At 42.0% G+C, this 27,814-nt stretch overlaps 1 protein-coding gene across 2 annotated transcripts in view; it reads right to left on the reverse strand.

Annotated features, from left to right (window-relative positions):
* The window catches only part of ANO10 (anoctamin 10), a 168,781-nt gene that overhangs the window by 40,755 nt on the left and 100,212 nt on the right, over nucleotides 1–27,814 (reverse strand). For both annotated transcript variants that reach the window (XM_069958598.1, XM_069958599.1), the window contains exon 12: nucleotides 8,941–9,060. In XM_069958598.1, the coding sequence (XP_069814699.1) occupies nucleotides 8,941–9,060 (120 nt within the window). The remainder of the gene's footprint in view (nucleotides 1–8,940; nucleotides 9,061–27,814) is intronic.

Here is a 27,814-nt window from a genome sequence, read left to right on the forward strand (position 1 = left end):
TTATCCAATCAGAGACAACAGGCAAAAGATGCATAAGGGGCAAATGTGAAGTAATTCCTTCTACTTGTCATACTTACAGTACAGAAATACAGATGTTCCACTCACAGTATATCACCAGTCCCAGGATATTTAATAAGCTGAGTGGAGCTCTAATTTAGAGCTGTAATAAATACGTAACATACAGTCCTCTTGGGAAATTCATGAAGACATGTGAATCAACTAAAATATCTTGTAGGTCACTTCTGAACAGCATCAAGCATTCTTAAGTGATCAGTCATTATAACCTTCTTCAGTCAACGTTTTCCTCTTTCTCCGCTGTTTTATTATTTTTATATTGGTTCTATTAAATGCTCTTTTCCGTCTACCAAATAATATTTTAATATGTAATATTAGTAAAGTGCAATATGTAAGTGTTGTAATATGCAATAACTTATAAAACATTAGCCATTCATTAGTATGTGTAAACTATACTGGATGACATTGAAACATAGATTGTCAGTAGAAAAAGACCACTTGGTCCATCTAGTCTGCCCTTTTAGTATTTATTTGCTTATTATCTTAGGATAGATACATGTTGATCCCAGGCATGTTTAAATTCTTTTATTGTAGATTTACCAACCACATCTGCTGGAAGTTTGTTCCAAGCATCTACTACTCTTTCAGTAATGATGGGAGTCTGTCAGCAAAACTTACCCCCATAAATGTTTAACACTTCTGGGAAACCTATGCTGGGAAGTTTAAATAGCCTTATATCTACTATGATCCAATCCAAGCATGATTGAAAAAAGAACATCGCTCATTCAAGTATGTGCTGAATCACTGGCCCTTATCTGTGTAATTGGCAGGATCTTCTTCCAAAATTACAATTACAAAGACTGGTCCCAGCCAAAATAAATGGAGCACAGTACTTCATATATTTTTACATATCCAGGAACAGAGGATGCACTAATGTACCTGATGGCTATAACCCTTTCTCTGTTGGTTTTCTTCTCTTGGTGTGAGGCATAGATGGATTAGTTCTTTGATGGATCTGGGATAATCCGACAGGGAAAAATACATTGGAACCCCCAAATTGGACTATAGAACCCCCCTTTTGTACTATAATCTTAAATTGAATATGTATCTGCATTTTGTTATCTGACTATATTTTCTGCTCACACTTCACCTGTGCATGGTTTGTAGGGTCTGACTTAACTTTTATTTTCTGCTATTACCCCATCCCGTATGTATTCCCACCCTGCCTTATTATTTTATCCCTCAGGTTATAATAGGGAGGGACTATCCCTGTGGTTAGGGTCGCACAATTAAGGAGGTAATTACCCCAAAGCTCGTCTGTGCACTTATCCCTACCCCATTTTCTTTCTCAGTCACTTCATTGTTTCTACTTGGTCTTTAAGAGTTGCACTCCTGATTGTAGTCCGACTTCCTGTTTTTATCATTGCCTGCTAAGGATTTTTATACTTTGTCTATAATAAGCCTCAGCCCTGTCCTATTATCCCTGCTGCAGACTGACCACTTACTTACATATTATACTCCAGTCTGGCCAGCACCAACCAAGAGAATCCACAAACATGGTCCAGTTACTCTGTTCCAAGAGTAATGTATGCACTACTGTGCTACAATAAATAAATACACTAAACTCAAAGATTACACTTGTTTCTTGATGTAAAACTATTCCCAGCCGTAACTGTGCCAAACACACAGAAAGCATTCCATGGTACAGCATGCCAGTCTGTGAATGCCCTTTTAAATCCGCCCTAGAATGTGTGGGAAGAATTCAAGTGCAATGGAAACAGCAATAAACACTCCAGCCAATGTGAATGCTGGTCATGTAATTCATTCCGTTTGACAGCTCCTTGATTATTAGGAATATAGGCTCGAACAGTATCCAAAACAGAATGTGCGTATAAATGTTAGCATTTGTTTAGAGCTTATTTTAAAGAGGTAGTGGCGGCACCGGTGTACAAACTAATTTCCTAACATATGTCACCAGAGTTTTTTCATATATTATAAGGATGTAGAAATTTTTATATGTGAAATTTAGAGAGGTAAAGTATAGAAACCTTCCAAAGCCCCATTTCCTTATAAATTCATTTTTATCATGCTTGAATTTATGTTCTTCTGAGTCTTGTTCATAAAATAACATAAAGCTAATAGAGCCAGTACTATAATGACTGATTATAAATGAATGAAGAGATGAGCGGACCTCAAGCATTTTCAGGTTTGTCCGAACCAGAGCATGCGCCATTCGACTACCAGTGGCTGGAGAAGTGAGATGCAGATCTAGGGAGTCCTGGAGAACTGGAAGCCTATGGCGGTATTCATGTTTTCCAGGCACCCTAGGGCTGCATCCAACTTCTTCAGCAAACAGCAATTAAATATGGTACTCAGCATTTGGGTTTGGACAAACCTAAGCGTGAGATTCACTCATATCTACTTTGATCCAGTCAAAGTCATTCAGATCCTTACTTACTTTCTTGGATCTAACTTTAGAAAATAATAGCTGCCTCATAGCTTACTCATTCCAAAGTGGCATTCTATCAGGTCATCAATGTTCTTTACATGTCATTTGGTCCTGAAGTTTTATGCCCCTTGGCTGTACCTATGTTTTCCAGGCAGCCTTAGGGCTGCATCCAACTTCTTCAGCCACCAGTAATCAAATGCTGTAGACAAACCTTAGCGTGCTCGTTCGTTTCTATTAACAATAACTATTTAACAATAACTAAAATCTGAGCAATCAGAGAGCAGGATTATGCAGAGTATATCATTTCACAATTATATATTGCAAAAAAAATATAAATCAGTTGCTATTCAATTGCAGCACTTACTATAATGGATATTTTGCTTAATGACTACACTGCAAAAGTTTAAAAGCATGGGCAATTTCAGATGACTGCCTTCTGTAATTTGCAAGCTTACACTTGGCAGTCTGTTATCTTGTATGACAGCTTTTATGTAACTCAGAGTCATTATGTAACTGATATTTACAGACTTAGCCATAATCCCTTGGGCATTTAGGCTTTAAACTGCTCTGTCAGATCCTTTCGTATAACCTGGAATTTTATGAATAATATTTCACAACATCTCTCAAGTTGCTCTTCAAGCAATATCCAGCAGTACATCACTAAAGTTACCAACAACTGGGGTTTAACCAGCATCTGATCCTCCTAAACCCATACAAGTTTATTTGCTTGATATCAATTTGTAGTGTAAACTAAAAGCGTACTCCGGTGGAAAAAAATAAACTGGTGGCAAAAACATATAAATATTTTTCAATGACTTAAAAAAAACAACAACTCACGTCTTCTAGTACTTATCAGCTGCTGTATGGCCTACAGGAAGTGGTGTATTCTTATTAGTCTGACACAGTGCTCTCTGCCACTGGTTTGGTACTGCTCTGGACAGTTCCTGTCATAATGGCGGCAGCAGGCCTGTGGAGTCGGTAAGCCACAGCTTCGACTCCTGTATTTTATCTGGCTCTGACTCCTTCATAAATGGCCAATTAGTAACAAGAAATTTATTGTAGTAAAATGTAAACATTGGCTATAAGTAATCAGATCACTTACAGCTTCTTTTACATTGTCAGTTATTTTAATTGTACACTCAAAAATCCAAAACAATTGGACAAAATTACTATACATATATTATATATCATACAGTTGTCTCATACGTGCATACTTTATAATTATATTTGTCCTAGAAAGAAACATGTAAAAAGTGCAGCTGCTATGTTCAGACACTGGGGGTTATTTATCAAACTGATAGAAAAAAGAACTGGCTCAGCTGCCCCTAGCAACCAATCAGATTGTAACTTGGTTTAAGAGCATTGCTTTGGTTTAACAGCTCCTTGTACTGGGTGGTAAGGGAGGGGCATGGTCTGCATAGCATGGTCTACAGCACTGTACTCTCACCCCCTATAATGAGCTTGCACTTACACTTAGCTATACACACAAAAAATGTACCGACTCCGACTCCAGTTTTAAAAAAAATCTTTAGAAAATGTAGAATTGAGTTTTTATATGAATTTTACAAGTTTTGCTCATGAATATATATTATGAGCAACATTCTAATAGGACACCGGCCCTATTAGATAAGGTTGGTCGGGGGAAAGTTGTCGGTCACTATTTGGTAGTTTGTTTCTGAGCTGGAAGAGTCCATTGTGTGGGGGGAAATCTGTGCTGTTCTCTTTCTGGACGCTGGATGATTATAAGAGCACCAGTGTAATATGAAGATATCCTGTGTAATATAGAGGAGAAGGAGAAAACATAAGTAGTGTAGCAGTAACCTCTGTCCTCAGTGTGGTGTTTTCTCTCTGGGAGAAGATTGTGTGTTTTTCTTCAGTGTTCTATGGCTGCAGCTGTGTGTGCGTGTGTAGGCGTGCTATGGCTGCAGTAGGCTGTGTGTGTGCTATGACTGCAGCAGGCTGTGTGTGTATACTATGGCCGCAGCAGGCTGTGTGTGTGTGTGTGTGTGCTATGACTGCAGCAGGCTGTGTGTGTATACTATGGCCGCAGCAGGCTGTGTGTGTATACTATGGCCGCAGCAGGCTGTGTGTGTGTGTGCTATGACTGCAGCAGGCTGCGTGTGTGTGTGCTATGACTGCAGCAGGCTGTGTGTGTATACTATGGCCGCAGCAGGCTGTGTGTGTATACTATGGCCGCAGCAGGCTGTGTGTGTGTGTGCTATGACTGCAGCAGGCTGCGTGTGTGTGTGCTATGACTGCAGCAGGCTGTGTGTGTGTGTGTGTGTGTGTGCGCTTTAACTGCAGCAGGCTGTGTGTGCGTGCACTATGGCTGCAGCAAGCAGAGTGTGTGTGTGTGTGCGCGCGCTATGGCTGCAGCAGGCTATGTGGGTGTGTGTGTATGCTATGGCTGCAGCAGGCTATGTGGGTGTGTGCGTATGCTATGGCTGCAGCAGGCTGTGTGTGTGTGTGCGTGCCCCCACAGTGACCTTCTATATCACTATGTGTGACCCCTCTCTATATCACTATGTATGACCCCTCTCTATATCACTATGTGTGACCCTCTGTATATCACTATGGCTGACCTCTATATCACAGGGATCTGTCAGTGTTAGCAGTGTTTCTTTAAGTATGGTGAATATTTAGTTAGAAACATAGAAGATTGTCAGCAGGAAAAGATCACCTGCTCCATCTAGTCTAGTTGTGAGTAGTTCAGGACATGGAGGCTGGAGACTGGCTGCATCCACTGCACACACAGGAGAATCTGCTTTATATACAGTATTCCTTTATTCACTCACAAGTCGCTCCAGGATCATGTAGGACATTAGGGAGAAGCTGCTGAGCCAGTGTGATAAATAACTCCCCTGGTATATGACTGGCCATTCATGAAGGAGCAGGAGTCTGAGTTGGAGTCGGAGCTGCGGCTTACAGACTCCACAGCACTGCACTCACACTCAGCTATGCACACTGCTGCTATAATGTGCCTGCACTTACACACAGCCATTTACCCTGTTTTATAGAAAAGTTTGTCCTCCTGCACAGCTCTGAGATTCTCACTTCCTGATTGGTCCATGCTGAACACACCCCCTTTGCCCATTGCTGTCATGTGACCACACAGACCTCTGGCAGCAGCCCTGCTTCTCTATTCTAGCCTGATGTACTACGTTACTGCATTATGGGGATCTGCAGCTCCATCCTGTATCTACAAACTGCTGCTGTTTTTTTCAGGTTTATGCCCTTACTATACATTATACTCCACATGCTGATTGCTATACTGTACCTTATAATATGACATTCAGCTGCTTCTAAATGTTTGTTTCATTTGTTTTACATGTTATTTACAATATAAAATCATTATTTTTGGGACGTAGAACCAATTTTCTGCATTTCAATTATTTCTTATGGGAAAATTTGCTTTGGTTTAAGAGTGATTTGCATTACAAGCACAGTCCCGGAACGAATTATGCTGTAATAAGTCAAGCACCAAGTGTGACCATCACATGACCATGTGAGAATTTGATTCAGGAGAAGTAAATAATGAAAGCTCCTAACAAGCAGAGATATTAAAAGTCATGAGAAACACATGGAAAAAGCATACTGGAATATTGTAAAGCTTTTCATTATATTAGAAACAATATTTGCCAGAACTGAAACCCCCCTCTAAATAACCATAACAGTTAACAGTAAGTAAACATCTCTAATACAGTAATTCCCTATTAAGCGTGAAAACATTTTTTTGCAAATGTTATTGTCGAATCGGGCAAATTTTTGCCTAATTTGCTGATAATTTTGCTATCACTACCTATACTATAACCTAGAATTATTGTAATAAACAATTATTGCATTATTTTTTTTTACCATCTGCCAGTATTCAATAAACACCCGAAATGTCAATGTAAACCCTAAAAAAATGCCCCCCCCTTAATAAAGCTCCAGCTTACATGTTCTATGCTGTAATAGAGGATCATCATATAGCAGGATATGCTCAGCTATAATACTCCCAGAAATCAGACCTAAATTTGATTGAATGTGATCTGGTTTTACTTCCAGCCTCCACATGAGTCACACTGCAATTCTCAAGAGGACAGCTTAACTACTTTTATTTTAATTTCTAGGAGCTAAGCCAGAAGATTGGGAGCTGAAGAGATACCAACAAACTCATCAGCCTCCACAGGACCAAGGACATAACATTGTCTTATTTTTCCACTATGAAGAAACTGATAAAGGAAAAGAAAGAAAGAAAAGAAAATGAAAAATAAACCACATTTGGGATTTTAGGGTCCTATGTAGCATTCTGTGCAAATGGCGGCCATGATTATTATTGTTACTGATCCACCAGACTTGTGTAAGAAAGGCATGGCAGAACCTAGCACAGTCCAGTGTCTGCTGAATAATGAGATCATTTAGCACCGCCACAGTCTTACATAACAACACACCACACACTGTGCTTACTGTTCTCTAAGGTGCAGTATTTATTAGATCTTCCTACACTGTACCTCTCCGCAAGCCAATGTACATAGACAAACAGGTAAGAACAAAGAGAAGGGCGCTACGAAACGTCAGGGAGAAATTATGCTGTTCCCAGATCAATAGTCTATGGCGTTCCAACTTCTAGAAAGTGTTTGCTTTGCCTGGGCTTACCCCTGTGTACTAGCTAGCACATTTGTCTAAAACTTAAATTAAGTATAAAACACACAAAATGGTCATGTACACAACAAATCATGTAGTTAGAAGGAAAGTACATCAAAAGCTCAACAAAAGTCATAATCCTGGAAGTGTGGTGCCATGTTAATAGGTACTGAGCACTGTAGTTTAGTAGATAGTACTGCTGATAAACATCAATGTGGCCCTGAGTTCATACCTTAAAGGGGTAGTGCGGCGCTAAACATTTATAAACAATGTCGCCATTGTCTCAAGATGGCGGCCGGGGGTCGACAGTAATGCGGTGAGTATAAGGCACCACACTTCCGGGGTGGTGGGAACTCAGGAAAGGGGGCCATTCACTTGTGAATAAATGTTTAGCGCCACACTACCCCTTTAAAGCCCAAAAAGTACTCATTTACCTGCAGAGGACAAAAATCAGTGCGGCTCAGAAAGCATAGTATGGTGCATCATGGAGTACAGTACCTCTATATCTATAACATATGATGCCTTCAAGCATGTTCCTACACAGCATTTTGTCAGAGAGGCATGAGGGTACAACAACAAAACTACCCTACTGTATACTGTTTCCATATTGTAACTTAACCATTGCTAATGTGATATACTTAAAACCAGCAAATATTTTTGGAATGAAAAAGACAGGAATAAACCCACCATAGGGAGGTATTGTTTTAGCTTGATTTCGAAACACGGCACACACAAAGGACGCATGTCGTGCAAACACACAGCAGACCCCTAGATCTCAGAACAGACCTCAAAATGAATCCAGACCCAACCCCTAAAAGATTCCATACCAGATTAAATTAAACCAAATCTGTCACACTTTTATCTGTTGCTAAACAAATAACTGGAATAATATTCCAGTTTCAGCAACAAAAGGTATATACATACATAAATATAATTGTTATAAAAAAAAAAAAAACTAAACTGAAGGACAACAGGACATGTAAATAACATTAATAACACGTTAGGACTCGGCGCTCTGACTGTAAACTGCTGCTGGCCTCGCCTAAAAAAATAACAATAATAATAAGATGACGCTAAGGCTGTGTTCACACTACTGTCAGAGGCCTCAGTGGCCTCAGTGGGCAACACAGAGGGACACTGAGGGACACAGGGCACTGGAGGGACACTGACCAACCCCCTGCCATCATCCTCTTCAGCAGCCACAGCACGCACAGCTCTGGGAGTCGGGTCGTGACATCACCATTTTATCCAGGAAGTGAAGCCTTGATGCAGTAGTAAGTGCAGGGAAAAAAAAACTTTATGTGCATTTCCTGTAATAAGTGTATATTGGTAAGTTGTATAACTTTGGGGGGGCCATACAATACTTAATTAAAAGAGAATTCCGGCGAAAATTTTTATTTAAGTCCATCAGGTGCCACAATTTCAGTTATAATGGAAACTATGATGGCATGGTGGGCAGAAGTGCTTCATTTAATGTCCATATGTGCTTCTTATGTATCGTATCATTTTTCTTCAGCTTCGAAATACTTCTCTACTGGCCCATGTGTGCTGAGAAGATGGTTGTCATGATGGCCCCTTCTATGACAGCAATGATCAGCTGACCCCTCTTGTGAATCTTACTCCATTGAACTCACTTTCTAAACAAAAACATATTTTATCTGTATATAGGAACTTGTCTGGGCTGTGAGCCGCAAAATAAACATAAGACACAGGCTCCAGAGGAAACTAATGGAAATCACTTGCCTCTACGACCGTAACAAAGCAGTTCCAAAAGCGTAAAAGTAATTTCTATAATTAAAGATTTTTCTCTCTTGCCTAGTTTACATTTAGATAGGAAATTGTTCACTTACCTGTTTCTGTTTCAGGGCTTCCATGGACTCAAATTCCAGCCTGGCTAATTTTACACGGATGTCATATGGTTTGTTGGGAATCACAAATGCCAAGATAAACTTCAGAGCTAGCAGAGCATGCTGTCAAATTAAAAAGAAGAAAGAATAATGTTAGCTGAAAAAACAGAAGGTAAACATAGGAAGACTATCATCCCAAGGGATTTCCTAAGCTACATCACTTGACTTACTCCAATTCCTCTTGGTTTCTGTTACTATAAAACAATTTCAGTACATTTTTTCACAGTCCCATATGATTTTTTATTAGGAATCCATCCTATAGATAAATCAATGGATGTAGCTTTCACTTATCCCTTCAAATATTACTGGTCCTCCCCATTTCTGTAAAGACATGAACGCTCGGTCCAGACACCACCAACAGCAGGTTTTCTCCTGCGAGAATCAGACATATTGAAATAGTGGCCAAACATTGTCTCCTCTCACATATGCTGTCGAGGTAGGGTTGGGAAAGCTCTATGCACATTAGAAACCATCTAGTATGGCACACTTTCATGTAATGTGTATGGGCATCGTGGAAAGCCTGCATTTGCTGAATGTGCATGTTTTTTCTGGACTAAGCGGTAAGTTGAAGATTTAGGCTGCATTCACACGTTCCGGGAAGTTGTCCGTGCTCACGGATCCGTGCGCATGGACAATTTTACAGCCCATTGCTTTCTATGGGGCTATTCAGATGTTCCGTGATTTCACGGATCCGTGATCCGTTCCGTTAAAAAATAGGACATGTCATTACTCGGAACGGATGCACGGAAAGGATTCCCCATAGAAATCAATGAGATCCGTGTTTTTCACGGATGTACACGGATGTGACATGCGTGTTCATCCGTGAAAAACACGGATGTGATGTAATCCATGTCATTTAAAATGCTGTAAGACAGATCCGTGAAAAAAACAGACACGGATACAAAACGGATGCAAAACGGACTGTTTTGCACGGATCACGGAGGTAGCTGCCGGACCACAATCACGGACCGGGAAAATCACTGAACGTGTGAATGCAGCCTTAGTGGAAAACTATTTCACCTTTAGTTTTATTAGTCTTTAGAGATGAGCGAACCTGGAGCATGCTCGAGTCCATCCGAACCAGAGTGTTCGGCATTTGATTAGTGGGGGCTGCTGAACTTGGATAAAGCCCTAAGGCTATGTGGAAAACATGGATATAGTCATTGGCTATATCCATGTTTTCCAGACAACCTTAGAGCTTTATCCAAGTTCAGCGGCCCCCACTAATCAAATGCCGAACACTCGGGTTCGGATGGACTCGAGCATGCTCCAGGTTCGCTCATCTCTATTAGTCTTCTATTAAGAGATCTACAGACAATTAATGAAATGACTAGCCTATAGTTACCTTATTATTATATGAAAACATTACAATAGAAGCTAGTTATGGTGTTTATTAAATTCATTGGCAGTTTAATGTCCAAAGGGAGGAGTAAAACAAAAAGTAAAGCAAATAGTAAAACAAAAATAATAACCCTTTAAAGGAAATAATTTTTCATCATATGAGAGCTAAACACTTACAGATATGACATGGGATGGGAGAAAAAGAACAGAACTGCTGTCTGTTTGTTAGGGCAACCAGAAAAATTTTGAAGTGGGACCAAAATAAATTAAATACTAGCTATGCTTCAATACAACAATGCTGGCCACCCGTAACAAGATGCTCCACCATAAATGATATCACGGAATCTAAAACAGGGATTGGGTACAACCATATATATGTTTCATTGATGAGATGAGAATCGATAACAATATTGTGGATAGACCTGTAATTTAAATCATGAGGATATGTTCCTGTGAATGGCCTATTAAAGCGACTCTGTACCCACAATCTGACCCCCCCCCCCCCAAACCGCTTGTACCTTCGGATAGCTGCTTTTAATCCAAGATCTGTCCTGAGGTTCGTTCGGCCATCGTGCCCAATGGCCGTGGCCTACAGTGTGTATGCATTAGGCTGGCACAACGGCTCCATCCCTCCTCCCCGCCCTCCTCATTATTAGGAATGCTCCAGGCAGATTTTCTCCTATTCATCAGCTTTGTCAGCCCGGAACATGGGCTGGATCGTTAAGGCACCTGTGCAGTGTTCACTGCAGAGGAATAGGAAAGAGGGTAGGGGGGAAGGGGCGGAGGGGTGGTGCAAAGTTAGGGCACAGATACCCCAAGCCACGTCTGTTGGACACAGGGCTTCAAGTTTAAAAGTTGTTTTTTAGGACAATAACTGCATCACCTGACGAACGGACCCCAGGCCAGATCTTGGATTAAAAGCGACTATCTGAAGGTACAAGTGGTTTGGGGGGGGGGGGCAGATTGTGGTTACAGAGTCACTTTAAATAGAGCCTGGAAAGCCACTACCACCTGTGACTTCACACAATGCCATGCTGAAACAACACAGATATAAGGGAGAACGCCTGTTCTGAGAGGTGCTAGGGATAAAAGACAATACTTAAGCTTTCATTTCAGTTTTAATTAGAACATTTACTTTGCTGATTAAAAATACTAATTATTACCACAGACTTATCAGAGCTGAAGAACATTTATGGCAGGGGACAAACCGCTCCTACAGTAGTGGTTTATGTCAAATCTTTTTTTTTTGCAATAATGGAAAAGGCGTACACAATGAAAAAACAAAAGGGTCATGAGGTGTTGCCAACAAAAGGGAAAAAGAAATCTGTCTTTAAACTATGAAACTAGATATAACTAGATACGGTGGGGATAAGTATTTGATACACTGCCAACTTCGCAAGTTTTTCCACCTACAAAGAATCGAGGGTCTGTAATTTTTATTGTAGGTACACTTCAACTGTGAAATATCGAATGTATAAAAAAAAATCCAGAAAAATCACATTGTATAATTTTTAAATAATTAGAATTTTATTGCATGAAATAAGTATTTAATCTTCTATCAAGCAGCAAGAATTCTGGCTTACACAGACCTGTAAGTTTTTCTTAAAGAAACCCTCCTACTCTGCATTCATTACCTTTATTAATTGCACTTGTTTAAACTCCTTGCCTGTATAAAAATCACCTGTCCACACACTCAATAAATCATATTTTAATGCTGCGTTTACAAGGAACGATTATCGTGCGAATTTGCACGATAACAATCGAATTCGAACGATAATCGTACACGTAAACGTAGCGAACGATCAAGCAACGAGCGAGAAATTGTTCATTTTGATCTTACAACATGTTCTAAAATCGTCGTTCCGTGTAAACAGTCGTTTACCGATTTTACCTATGTGCGAGACAGGCTTAAGCGATCGCAAAATGATTTTTCCGTACAATATATCGTTCCGTCTAAACGCTGATCATTATAAAAAAAAAATCATTACTTCAAAACCGTTAATCGTACGTTAATAAACGCAGCATAAGGGTCCATTTACATAGAAAGATTATCTGACAGATTATCTGCCAAAGATTTGAAGCCAAAGCCAGGAATGGATTTGAAAAGAGCAGAAATCTCAGGCTTTCCTTTATGACCTGATCTCTGTTTATAATCTGTTTCTGGCTTTGGCTTCAAATCTTTGGCAGATAATCTGTCAGATAATCTTTCTGTGTAAATGGACCCTAACCTCATCATGGCCAAGACCAAAAAGAGTTGTTTAAGAACACCAGGAACAAAATTGTGGACCTGCAAAAGGCTGGGATGAGCTACAAGACAATAGTTAAGCAGCTTGGTGAGAAGGCAACAACTGTTGGCGCAATTATTAGAAAATGGAAGAAACACAACATGACTGTCAATCTTTCTTAGTCTGGGGCTCCATGCAAGATCTCGCCTCATGCGGTAAAGAGGATTCTGAAAGTGGTCAGGACTTAGCCCCCCTATGGGAGGAACCTGGTCAACGACCTAAAGAGAGCTGGGACCATAAACGTTACCATTAGTTATACACTACACCATCATGCATTAAAATCCTACAGGGCACGCAACGTCCCCCTGGTCACACTAACACATGTCCAGGCCTGTTTGAAGTTTGCCAATGTCCATCTAGATGATCCAGAGGAGGCATGGGAAAGGACATGAGATAATTCAAGACAAAGATAGAACATTTTTGGCATCAACTCAACGTTTTTTTGAGGAAGAAGGATGAGTACAACCCCAAGAACACAGTCCCAACTGTGAAGCAAAGAGGACGGGATGACCACACTGTACTGAAGGGAGGATGGATGGGGTCATGTATCGCAAGATTTGCCTAATCAGTTTTCAAGCCTGAATCCAATATTTAATCCTTGAAGGGAGCTGTAACCCAATGTTGCCCCCCAGTGAGATCCCCAAAACCTGAAAAGATCTGAAAAAAAAATCTGTACGGAGGAGTGGGACAAAATCCCTGCTGCAGTGTGTGCAAACTTGGTCAAGAACTACAGGAAACATCTGACCTCTGTAATTGCAAACAAAGGTTTCTGTACCAGATCCGTAGAATGGAAAGAAAAATAGCCAGTTGCACTCACCCAGGTTGTCTTCTACAGTTTATTTCACTTAAAAAAGCAAGGACATGGCGCGGACATGTAGTCAGCAGGCGCTCAGTGAAAGAGCGCCTGCTCACTACATGTCCGCACCATGTCCTTGCTTTTTTAAGTGAAATAAACCATTGAAGACAACCTGGGTGAGTGCAACTGGCTATTTTTCTTTCCATTCTATGGATTTGTGTAGCTGCACACAGTTAGCACCACCTGTTTGGGGCCAATTCCTGACTGACATACACTATTGGCTATACCCACATGCTACACCTATAGTGCCGCTAGTCCTCTCTATAAACGTGCTTTTCTGTACCAAATACTTATTTTATGCAATAAAATTAAAAATAATTATTTAAAAATAAAACCTTATTATTTTCTGGATTTTTTTTATAGAGTCTGTCTCTCACTGTTGACGTGTACCTACGAAAAATTACAGACCTCTCTATCCTTTGTAGGTGGGAAAGCTTGAAAAATCGCCACCATATGAAATACTTATTTTCCCCCACTGTACATACAGATCCATTCCTATCTAAACTATTCACTAGAAAGTAGCATATTGTCAGCTCATTGAATCATTTCCATAAAAACATATTACAAGATATTCCTGTAAAGCTATTATATTTCCCTGGTCTTGACACCTAAAATACAGAATGTCTTCACTGAATATGTCTGTGTTTGTGTACATTTTACCCACAGATTTTAATGTTAAATACAGTGGAATAAAGACTGTGCACGAAAAGTGGTGAGTACCTCTTTGATCTGTCTCATTGTAGGAAGCTGGTTCCATAGACATATAACAAAGCTTATCTTCTACAAATTAAGCTGGGACGTGAAGAACACTGCAGCCGGCTTCTCATAGCTATATCTAGAGATCTTCTACAACGTCTTTTTTAAAAAAAATAGCATTAATGCTTTAAATGTTTTATTGGGAGGGAGTAACTGACTAGGTTGGATTTACCTAGCTCATTCATAGTTTTCCTACTAAGGGTAAGTGCACACAGCAGATTCTTTCGCTCGCCAACCCCCTCCCCCTCCTGCTTGAAGTTCCACCCATCCCATAGGCTTTGGGCAGACGGCGGAATCTGCCAGAGGATAGATTGGAACCTATGGGACAGACGGAACTTCAAGCAGGAGCGTAGACAGAATCTGCTGGAAGTTATTCGCGCGGATTTTGTAATGTGCGCATAGAAAGTGATGCCAAAGCCCCAGAATGACATTAGTGAGAGCCTGTCAGCCAGGATGACTGTTAGTAAGGTGCTGTGTCCTACTTTGTCAATGCTCCCTGGTTTACAGATTACAATTGACAGACATGGGAGTTCACCAATCAGAACAGAAACTACATGTAAAAAGGCAACCATAACACATATAGTGAATACACTAGAAAATCTCCAATATAACAATTAGAGCAAATCATCAATGATTTTAGCAGCACTATACACAGCACAGTATCTATTCTTTTTTTTTTCTTCTTCTTCTATTATTATTATTATTATTATTGACACCACAGTATCTACTATGTTGTTAGCTTTTTTTCCATTTTGGACAGCACAGTATCTTTGCGGTTAGCTTTTTTCCCCATTAATGCACAATGTCTATGCACAGCGTCTTTACGGTTATCTCTTTTTTTCCAGTATGGGAGACCAGCTAAAAATAACACTGTCAGCTGCTGGTTAAAGTGTTCAATACAGTGAAATCCTAGGTTAATGCTCTCTGGGAAGTACAAATATACAAAAAAGAGCCCGTGGAGTCTCATTTAATAGACTCAAAACACAGGACTAGCCAGATTTCCCTCCGGAAGGGCCCAGCCAAGGGGTAGCTCCTGTAGGGAAACCACCGAACCCACCATATTAGGTGGCCCTATAAGTCAATATAATGACAAGGGAAAAACCAAGGCCAGGTATCCATCCCCACACAGCTGTTTCAGGGTGTTGCCCCTCATCAGTGTAGAGCAGGATTCTGGCTAGGTGGGAGCAATGCCTAGTAGACCAATATAGTAAACAGATGACTGATCGCAGGGAGACCAGCCAAAGAAAACACTGTCAGCTGCCGGTTAAAGCGCTCAATAAAGTGAAATCCTAGGTGTATTGCTCCCTGGGAAATACAAATATGCAAAAAAGCATACTTTTTTCTATTATGGACAGCACAGTATCTATGCTGCTAGTTTTCCATTAAAGCACAATGTCTATGTGCAGACCAGTATCTATGCTGCAGTGTTGACTCTTTTGCCTTATCTACAATGTCTATACAGTTATCTCTTTTTTTCCAGTATCTACACTGCAGTTTCGTCTGCACAGAATTTTGTATTTGAAACCCCACTTTACCTGCAATAGTATTAGGATGTGTTTCCACATATGCTTTTAAAATGCATTCCAAACATGGTGGAAACCATACCAATATTTTTCCCCTTATTGTTCCTGGAATTATTGGCAACATTGCACAGCTATTGGGAAAGAAATGGTGACTTGGTTTCCACTGCATTCTGAATGTTTTACAAAATCATATGTAGAAACACTCCCTCAGGGTAAAAACATACAATCAGCTTGTGTTAGAGCTGCATCAATTTTTAATACTAAGTACAAAAAACAAACAAAAAAAAAAACCACAACTGTTGAATGCGTTCTTATGTGTGCATCCAGATCTTGACTGCATTGTTATTGTTTCTGCTTAAGGCCCTTTTACACGGGTCAATTATCACTAACTAGTGTTCCTTGGAATGACTGTTCACCAGATGAACAGTTTGTGTACAGCTGTGTTAACACATTCCAGTTTTGTTGCATTACAGCATCATTTTTTTGCAGCACTTATTAACCCCTTAAGGACAGAGCCTGAAATGGCCTTAATGACAGAGACAAATTTTATGAATATGACCAGTGTCACTTTAGTCATTAATAACTTCGGGATGCTTTTACCTATCCGGCTGATTCTGAGTTTGTTTTCTCGTGACATATTGTACTTTACATTTCTGGTAAATTGGAGTCGATACTCATAACAAATCTTTATGAAAAAAAACCAAATAATGTGAAAAAATGTGAAAAAATGCATTTTTCCAACTTTGAAACTTCTTTGCGTATACAGAAAGTGGTTATACCACATAAATTATATATTAAATAGCATTAGCAACATGTCTACTTTATGTTGGCGGCATTTATTAAACTATCTTTCATTTTTTTTAGACGATAGGAAGCTTAAAACATTAGCAGCAAATTTCCAAATTTTCAGTAAAATTTCAAAATCAGATATTTTTAGGGACCTGTTCAGATTTAAAGTGTATTTGAGGGGCCTGTATGTTAGAAAGCCCCACAAAGCACCCCATTTCAGAAACTGCACCCACCAAACTCTGCAAAAGCACATCCAGAAAGTGTTTTAACCCTTTAGGGGAGTCACAGAAATAAAAGCTAAGTGTGTAAGGAATTAGAAAATTTTAATTTTCTGTGCAGAGATTTTATTGTAATCCAATATTTTTCATAATTATAAACCTATTACCAGAGAAATGCACCCCAATAATTATTGCCCCGTTTCTGCAGTTTATAGAAATACCCCATATGTGGCCCTATTGCGCTATTTGACGCAACCACAAGCCTCAGATATAAGGGAGCGCCTAGTGAATTTCAACGCCTCCGTTATATTTGGTCATTTTTGACTGTACCACTTCAGGTTGGCAGAGGCTCTGGGGTGTCAAAACCTAAAAAACACCCCTAAAGGGACACCATTTAGAAAACTACACCCCTCAAGGAATGTAACAAGGGGTGCGGTGAGCATCTGGACCCCACAGGTGCTTCACAGATTTTCCGAACAATATGGCGTGAAAAAAGAAAAATTTATTTTTTACACTAAAACGTTGTTCTAGCCTTCAATTTTTCATTTTCTTAAAGGGATAAGAGGCAAAAAAAGACAAAAAATGTGTAGCGCAGTTTCTCCCGAGTACAGAAATACCCCACATGTGGCGATAGAGTGCCAAGGGGGCGTAGGACGAGCCTCCAAAGGGAAGGAGCGCCAATTGGCTTTTGAAAGCTGAATTTCACTGAAAAGGATTTCAAGGGCCATGTCGCATTTACAGAGCCCTCGTGCTGCCAAGACACTGAAAACCCCCCACAAGTGATTCCATTCTGGAAACTACACCCCTCAAGGAATCTAACAAGGGGTGCAGTGAGCATATGGACCCCACTGGTGACGGGCACAAATGTGGAACAATGTGACGTGAAAGGGAAAAATTTCATTTTTTCACTTTCATGGCACAAATGTGCCCGTCATCAAGGGGTCCATATCCTCACTGCACCCCTTGTTAGATTCCTTGAGGGGTGCAGTTTCCAGAATGGGGTCACTTGTGGGGGGTTTCCAGTGTTTTGGCAGCACGAGGGCTCTGTAAATGCGACATGGCGTTCATCATCCATTCTAGCCAAATCCAACCTCCAAAATCCAAATGGCGCTCCTTCCCTTCGGAGGCTTGCCCTGCGCCCACATGGCGCTTTATGTCCACATGTGGGGTATTTACGGACTCGGGGGAAATTGCTCTACACATATTGTGTGTTTTTTTCTCTTTTAACCCCTTGTGAAAATGATAAATTCAAGGCTAAACCAACATTATAGTGTAAAAAATGTAATATTTCATTTTCACGCCACATTGTTCCACATTTGTGCCCGTCACCAGTGGGGTCCATATGCTCACTACACCCCTTGTTACATTCCCTGAGGGGTGTAGTTTCCATAATGGGGTCACTTGTGGGGGGTTTCAACTGTCTTGGCAACACAGAGGCCTTTTGAATGCAACATGGCCCCTCAAAATCCATTCCATCCAAATCCAGCCTTCAAAAACGAAATGGCGCTCCTTCCCTTCGGAGGCTTGCCCTGCGCCCACATGGCGCTTTATGTCCACATGTGGGGTATTTACGGACTCGGGGGAAATTGCGCTACACATTTTGTTTTTTTTCTCCTCTTTTAACCCCTTGTGAAAATGATATATTCAAGGCTAAACCAACATTATAGTGTAAAAAATGTAATATTTCATTTTCACGCCACATTGTTCCACATTTGTGTCCGTCACCAGTGGGGTCCATATGCTCACTACACTCCTTGTTACATTCCTTGAGGGGTGCAGTTTCCATAATGGGGTCACTTGTGGGGGGTTTCAACTGTCTTGGCAACACAGGGGCCTTTTGAATGCAACATGGCCCCTCGAAATCCATTCCATCCAAATCCAGCCTTCAAAAACGAAATGGCGCTCCTTCCCTTCGGAGGCTTTCCCTGCACCCGCATGGCGCTTTATGTCCACATGTGGGGTATTTCCGTACTCAGGGGAAATTGCGCTACACATTAAATGTTTTTTTTTATCTTTTAACCCCTTGTGAAAATGAAAAAACATGACAAGATTAATGATTTAGAGTAAAAATTTTACAAAAATTACACTAAATGTTGGTCTAGCCTTGATTTTTTTCCATTTCCACAAGGGGTTAAAAAAGAAAATGAACACAAAACGTGTAGGGTAGTGTTCCCTGAGTACGAAAATACCCCACATGTGGGCATAATGTGCCATATGGGCACAGGGCAAGCCACCAAAGGGACAGAGCGCCAATTAGAGGCTGGAATGGAGGATGGAGGCCATGTCGCAATTACAAAGCTCCTGTGCTGCCAGGACAGTAGAAACCCCCGACAAGTGACCCCATTCTGGAAACTACACCCCATAAGGAATCTAACAAGGGGTGCAGTGAGCATATGGACCCCACTGGTGACGGGCACTTACGTAGAACATGTGCCGAGAAAATAAAAAATACAATTTTTTTCATTTTCACGTCCCAAATGTGGCCGTCACCAGGGGGCCATATCCCCGCTGCCCCCCTTCTTAGATTCCTTATGGGGTGTAGTTTCCAGAATGGGGTCACTTGTGGGGGGTTTCTACTGTCCTGGCCGCACAGAGGCTTTGTAATTGCATCATGGCATCCTCTAATGGGAATGGCGGCCATACCTATTTAGCTGGGGAAAAGGGACAATTCTAATTTATTTGGGGGTATTGGGCCAATTATTAGTTTATAAGGTTGGAAATGACAGGTGTCCATCAAATTCAACCTGTGTTGATCCAGAGGAAGGCAAAAACCCCTCGTGAGGCAGACGACAGTAGCCTCATCACAGGGGAAAAATTCCTTCCCGACTCCATAATGGCGATCAGAATAATCCCTGGATCAACGTGACCCCTGAAATAGGAATAAGGAACAGAATTTAGATAATGTAGAACCCCAGTGACGTGTGGTGCGCCTTGGAGCGATCCAGTATGCAGAGGCCGGAGTGATCAGGACAGGTGTCACACTGGAAAATGGTGTCCTTCCTGATCCCCCTGTTACGCCACACTCTGCACTTCTTCTGGGGTCTCCCTTTCTCCAGTGTGGGGGACGTCACCTGGAAAATGTTGCCCTGGTGCGATACGGGGTCCTTCATATCCAGAAGCACTGGGTCCGCTCCATGGCTGCTAAATATTAGGGCTCTATTACTGCTTCTGATATGTTAGGATCGTGCCGCAAGCTACAGTAGCTCGGGCAGCAAGAGACCAGAGGAGGGGGCGCTGGTATAAAAGTTATCCCCGTACAGGTGGTAACCTTTATCCAGCAGTGGGAAGATCAGTTCCCGGACGATGTCCCCACTAACTCCGAGGATGGGGGGGGGGAGGGGGCATCTGGGGGCTGCATTCGGGTGTCCCTTCCGACATACACTCTAAGGGTACATGCACACTGCGGAATCGCGACAGATAACCCTTCGTGCATTCCACAGTTGGCACCCGCCGGCGGAGTGATGCAGGCGCACGTCTCCGTCCGTGTCATAGACTCCATTCTATGCACGGGCGGATTCCGCTCTCTGTCCAACGTATTCATTCTTTGAATGGACGACGGAATCCGCCCATGCATAACATGGAGTCTATGACACGGGTGGAGACACGCGCCCGCATCAGTCCGCCGGCGGGTGCCAGCTGCGGAATGCACGAAGGGTTATCCTTCGCCATTCCGCAGTGTGCACGTACCCTAAATCTGTAAGTGTACCCTGAGGTACTGTCACAGAGTGTGTAGAATTTCACGCCATACCGACATCTCTTATTGGGACGGTACTGGCGAAAAAGACGTGTCTGGGGGGCAGCGTACGCTACGCTACCCCCAGACACGTCACTGGATGATGAGGATGATGAGGATGAATGGAGGAAAGAAGGATCCCCCCATTCATCCTCACTTGCTGTTTCGGTGTCGGAGGCAATAATAACGTATTCCTCTGACACCGAAAACACCCTGGGGGCCATCTTTATATGGGGACTAGTATATGGGGTATGTAGTGGTGTAGTGTCAAACTTTATTCAATGTAGTGTGGTGTAATGTAGTGTTTTTTACGTGTTTTTTTTACAGTAAGTATAAAAAAAAAACTACGCCAACAAAGGAGTTGCTGATAAATGCCGCACTTATGTGCGGCACTTATCAGCAGACCGTGGCAGTAGAATATAGAAAAAAAACACCCTACGCCAAAAAGGAGGAGTTGCTGATTAGCAGCGCACTTTCGTGCGATGCTGATCAACACTCAGCGGCGATAGGGTGCGGAAAATAGAAAAAAAAAAATTTGAAAAAAAAAAAAAAAAATTTCTACATTCTGAACATCCCTGTAGCTGCTGATAAGTGTATTACACATATCAGCCGCTAGAGGGCAGCAGAGCGCAAAATACGGAAAGAGCCGACGTTGGAGCCGAAAATAGCCGAGAGACGCCGAACGTGACGTCACGGAAGAAGCCGAAGACCCGAACGAGGACGAGGATGCCGCGAACCCGGAAGACGCCGATCAGGAGCCCGGGACAGGTGAGTAATGTACAAATACCTGCTCTGGACCCCTCGGCTACCTAGCTGAGGGGTCCAGAGCAGGTATTTACTATATTGTGGGACTCTGATCGCCGTGCCACCGGCCCGATCGCCGTGAACGGCCGGCCGGCCGTTCACGGCGATCGGGCCGGTGGCACGGCGATCACCATTACTTTTTACAGTAATGGCGGTCGGTGCCGTCCTCGGACAGCACCGACCGCCATTTTTTTCCGGGTCATCGGGTCGCCGATGACCCGGAAAGGTTCCGATCGCCGCTATTGGCTGATCTGAATTGATCAGCCTATAGCGGCGATCGTAAGCACGGGGGGTGTTAACCACCCCCCGTGCCGAGAAGCTAAGATGGCCTGCTATGATTTATAGCAGGCCATCTTCCCCGACCGCTGTGTGTGAACACGCAGCGATCGGGGAAACATCGGGCGTAAATTTACGCCCTGATGCGCCAAGTACCAGGGCGCGAGGGCGTAAGTTTACGCCCGATGTCGTTAAGGGGTTAAAGGGGTATTCCGCCCAATTTTTTTTTTTTTGCATTAATACGTTGCCCACCCATAGCTTTCCATCTTTCCAATATCAATTCATTATGGATTCTGCAGTTTTGCTGTTATCTAGGTGCATTCACCCCCACCAAATGCATAGAATCATCAAATCTCAGTCCAACTCGTCTCCACTCCCTGCTCCTGGCCCCCACCCTCTGAGTCGGCATAATGTGTCCTCCATCTCTTCAATGGGCTGGCTTCTAACCCTGCCCATTAAAGTGAGGGAGGACACTGACAGCTGCAGTGTCTCCCAACTCCCTCCCCCCTGGTCACCTTTGCCACCCCCCCGCCCCTGAGCTCACCTGTGGCCCTCACACTGTGCCCCCTAACATTGCCAGCAGCAGTCCCCCCCCCCGGGACTGACCCCCAGCAGTGGCATAGCCCCCCCCTGTGACTCACCACCAGCAGAGGAGGCACCCAGCCTACCCCCCCCCCCCCCAAAAAAAATGGTCAGCATCAGGCGATGGAGATGCGGCACTAACCCCCCACCCCCGGGGCTCACCAGCAGCAGCGGTGGCACCCAGCCCTTCCCCCCAGCCCCCCGTCATGACTGACCAGCAGCACCCAGTTTTCTGGCACCATGTTGGATATTGTTCTGCTTTTTAAAAAACTTGTAACTATGGAACGGAAGCAGCTAGAAAGACGGGAGACGGTCTCAAAATTCTTAGAGGGACTTGGTGAGTAAGACCAGCGAGGTTTGGGAGCATCTCTTTTTTTTTTTAGCTCTTGGGGGGAATACCCCTTTAACTTCATTGTGCTACTGCATTATATTTGTTAAGATGCTGCAGTATCGAAACAGTACTGCAATAAAACTCTAACATGTGTGAGCCAGAAATCAGCCAACGAGTGAGCAAATGCCTGCTTGTCGTCTGTTTGATCTTTTTTGCAGCTATAAAAATCATCGTTTTTTGTCCTCAAATCTCTCAGTCTAGAGAGGAAATGTGAGGCCGATACCAGTGTATGTAATGGTCGCATGAACGATACAATGATCATTTGTGCAGCCTGGTGGCGTGATTAGTCTTGCTTGAATGGTCTTCGTACATGGACGCATATCACACCATATAAAAGCTGCGTGCAGATGAGGCACTACTGAAGCTCCCAGAGGAGCATCAACTTAAACTGCTAAGCTAGTTCCACATAAATGAATCTAAATATACCCTAAATACTAAACAACAAGAGCTAGAATATATTAAAACCAGCAGCATTTCAGAGGCAGCTACTGCATGCAGCCAACCGTAGCACAATCGCACAGCATTTGCGAGGTGGCTGTATTACCTGGAAAATAAAGTACATGTAAATTTCTAAGCACGTTGTAAAAAAAAAACTGCTGTGTCTACCACAGACACAAAATCTTTCAATTCTGACAATTTGAGCCTTTAATGGTGTACTAAACTGCAGTGAAATCGAAAAAATAATGTCCTGAAAATGAATGCGATTCCTACTTCACACAGCAGTTTCCATTGCCAGAGGCAAAACTTGTCATCGCTGTGACATGGCACCAAGGCAGAAAGCATGGCTCTGCACTCCTAAGGTCAACATTTGATCAACAAGCAGAAGAAATGCACGTCCGGAATAATTCTAATAACTGCAAACCTTCTGGCGTACAGGCAGAGACAGCGTACAGGCTTGAGAAAAATCTGGCTTCCAAATATAACTATAAGAGATTGCATTTTAGGCTATTACCATCAAAATGCAAGTTTCACTCAGTGGAGCCCTGTGGGGTTATTTATGATATCATGTTCATATAGAAAAGCTGAAAAATGATTTCTGGGGACAAGATGTGATTATTTATCCAACACTTCTGCAGCATCTTTTACTGGGAGAGCGTTATGCCAGTCATTGACAGATCCATATAAAACAGGTGAGGCATAGCACAATATAATGCAAAAATAGAGGTTACTTCCACCAGATTACTCAGATCACTTACTGACAAGAAACTATTCCTTTCCCTTAAAAAATACCTCCGTATTACACAATATTAAGCTCAAGCTAATATTCGAGTATATTCACTAATATTGACTATAACATTTTTGTTTCTTGTAATGCCAAAAAATAATGCCCATCACTTTGCCAGTGATAGGGGGTTCATAAACCTGAAAGCCCCAGTGTTCTACTTCTATACGTAGCCCTCTCTGGCTTTTTATAAATAACGAAGCTGCAACTGTCTCGAGATCAGGGAGGGCTTAATTCCCCGATTTGAAAGACATAAAAACCTTCTTTCATTCCAATTTAGTACAGGATCTTGTGCAGTTTGAATCCCCAATTCATTCACTTTCTTTTCTCTATTGGCCACTTTGCAGACAGTCTTCTAAATTTTATGCCGAAGGAATATTTAGATATTGGGAGAACAAACTGGGAAAAGATGACCTAACTAAACCTTTACTTGATGGGTGGGAGGAAGTTACGAGGGCAGTAATTCGGCCGTATTTGGCCGATAATCAATCTGTGTAATAGAACTCAACGATCAGCGGACATTAACGATGTCGGCTAATTGTTGTAGTCGTTTGTCTTTCAACATGTTGAAAGACAAACAACTCATATAACAACGATTTGCTGCCGTCGCTCCGTGGAATAGGAGCAGCGGCAGCAGACCGCTGCTATACGGTATGGGCTGTCCGAACGATTAAGCAATCACCCAGGCAGCCCCCCCAGTGTGATAGTGGCGGCAGCGAGGGGGGAATGAGGAGCAAACGAGCGCTGACAGCACTCGTTTCCTCCTCACAGTCGCCCCATGTAATAGGGGCTTTATTCATCACGCCACTGATGGCTTCACTCTACCTAAAACCCCTGAAAAACCTAATAGAATAGAAGCGTGTCCTAATTGCAATACTAGAGGGACAGATTTGCTGCACAGCCTCATCCTTTGCCCGGTTTCTAGATACTTTTGGGTAAAACTAAAAGATTTCTTACTATCGAGTCCAGATATTGCTCGACCCTACTTTTTTGGTTCTACATATCTCCCAAACTGAGGACCCTTCGACTCTTCTTACCCATATTTTCGTATTGGTGGCTAAGCGGTGTGATCTAAATTGGTTAGTACCTTGTTTGCCCTCAATTGATGATGTGGTGACTCGGGTTAAGAAATACATGTTTCATGACCAAATAGAGGTTTGCCGCACAAAAGAACAGTCCACAAAAGGTTTTTTTAAGAAGTGGAAGACCTTTATTTGTATTTTTCTATCTCATACAGAAATACAGCAAGCAGTACTACCTTCCAAGGACACTAAATGGTATTTAGCCCAAGAGGTTGCAGGGACCTTAGGAAAACTAAAAATTTAACCATACCCGACAAAATACTGCTTATTGCTCAGCTTCCAAAAACATACTATGGAGGCATTAGACTGCGGACAATGGGGGGGGGGGTTGTTTCTGTTTAAGGGGTGAGGGAAGCTTATCTGTTAATTGTATTTAGCATGCAGACCCTGCGGCACTGTACCAAGCACAAGGACAGACTTATTCTTTTACTTGATATATGCATGTTCTTTATTATTCTCCGATTAAGGTGGAGGGTTACTCCGCCCTGTTTGTAAAAAGAAAAAAAAATTTGTGTAAAAAATGTTTTTTTTTTTTTAAAAAACCACAATATCCGCAGAGCATATTAGTCATGGTTGCAGGGGTGGGACCGCTACTGGGCATGCCATGGAATGGAGATTTGTCTGGGGGATTCTGAACCACTTTTAACTGTGTGCGCATCCATATGTGAAGTACAAGACGGCTTGCTGACCTTGTGCCACCCTTACTATAATTACACCTCCTTGTATCTCCATACTGCGCCTAGGTCCCATATAAGATCGATCCATCTATCTATGATCCCCCTCATGCTTCCTGGCCACTGCTCTCTAAAACCCTTTTACACTGGCCTAGTATGTCCCAATAATGGGTGCTGATCTTGTATAAAGTACATACACTGTACTATACACAGTCATACATATACTTTATTTCAAATACTACACAGTTAATATTAAAGAAGCTAAAAGTATTTGAAAGTTAGGCATTTGATCAAATTACAAAAATGTCCATCACTCACCAGTCCTCATTTACTTTGCTGCAGTGAAGGCTTCATATACACGTACGTGACTTCTGCAGCAGTCATGTGCATCTACATAAAGCCTTCCCTACAGTAAAGTAAACAAAAAGCGGTGGTGACCAGCTAGTGTTAATTGTGTTGTGTTTGTGACTGCATTTCTACAGGGGAAGGTGCACAGCATCTAAATCCATAGGTTTTCTGAATAATTCTACTGCTGTGTCCTGCCACCAGAATGTGACAATTATACAAACGTTTTACATGGATTTTACAATTTAAATTTAAAATACTGGTTGATCAGGCTATGCTGAAATGGTTAAAAAAAACAATGCTCACCTACAACCCTTTAACACTGTTGTGACTTGGCTGACCCTAGCTGCTCACGTCCTGGTGATGTCTCAACACAAGGTACTTGGCTGCAGAGGTGACCTACCTCAGGCAGTGATTGGCTAAAGTGGTAAGCTGCAGGGACCAGTTGCCACCAGTAGGACAGCGGGGAGTGTTGGAGATGTGCAAGGTGAATACTGCTCTTTTTCCCTCACCAGTCAGAGAAGTACTAAACATTTTTAAAAATCACCAGACAACCCCTTTAAATACTATTTTTTTCATTAAACTCCTATGCAGAATTTTCAAAAATAGTGAGGAAAGGATACAAATGCTACAAAAGAATCATAGTGTTCATATACACTGAACAGAAGCCGAAAATGACAGGAGAAGCATAATGAGGCTCATTAGTTACAGTATCATTGGATATGAAAAATTACACCTGACATCCAGAGCAAGGGAAATGGGATCAAACACTGAATATGCTCCTGGTGTTTTTCTTCATTAACTTCAGAAAAGGAAAAAACAAACACAATTGGGAATATATATTGCAGAAATCACATTTGGTTTTCAATGTTTTACCAAACACGCACAAGTTTAAAAAGAAAATACTCCTGACAAGTCTTTTAATCCTGAGGGGAAAAAAAACACACCAATTTTACAGACAAAAACTATACTCAAATAATGTTTAGAGGACTATAATATTAGTTTTACAGATTACAGCAGCTAAAAACCATTCAAATGAAGAGGTCTAAGCGGTCGCACCAGGCCCCGCCAGAATGAAATGCACAGGACAGTCCTGCAACTTTTTCTTACATGTATTTCAATTCCTCACCATTTCTTAGGATTTCTGCCTGTTGTTAGTAAATGAAACATTCATGTTTACATCCATAGGCTGTAAGGCCAATATGACCATGTGCAGCTGACAAGCACAGGCAAGGCTCTGTTCATTGGCTGCCCCATGTAGCAGATTTTATACAGTATTTGACAGGAAGACTGATGCAGCATGCAATGCTATTCTTCTCAAATGACGGACAACACAAACTGATGAAGTCAATGGGGGGGGGGGAGGGTCTGTTGAGCACTGCTGGAGTGCGCTGTCTTCTGTAACAGATCTGTCACAGCTTGAATCTCTTTTTTCTGCTCCAATAACAAAACTCTCAATACAGATGTGATCAGAGCCTTACTAAGTATCAGCGTTGCTCTGGCACCTAGCTCTGTAAACTACAGGTTTTTATCCCTTTGAATGGAAGCAAAAATGTTTACTGACTGGAAACAAATTATGGTTATTGGCAGCTCTGTACTCCAATATGGCCATAATCAGTGCAAGTTGCCAAATGTTTTATGGTTATTATACATACATATGGACTTTTGACAGGTGTTTGTGCACCCTTGCATACTTCCCAGGGTGTCCTATGCTATATAAGCATAGGGTGTCAGGGGCACCAAGCCCAACAAAGGGGTTTTCTGGGTAAACAGCACACGGCCTACACTCAAAGGATTTCTCATAAAGAATATGAAGGTATAAAGAATAAAAAAAACACATACACACAAACTAGGCATGCTGTATTTTTGTTTAATTATCACTGACCAAAAAAAACACAGCTCAGGTGCTGAAAAATATTTTGCCCTATCTTGCTCCCGAA

This window comes from Dendropsophus ebraccatus, chromosome 2 (genome assembly GCF_027789765.1).
Source record: "Dendropsophus ebraccatus isolate aDenEbr1 chromosome 2, aDenEbr1.pat, whole genome shotgun sequence".
NCBI lineage: Eukaryota > Metazoa > Chordata > Amphibia > Anura > Hylidae > Dendropsophus > Dendropsophus ebraccatus.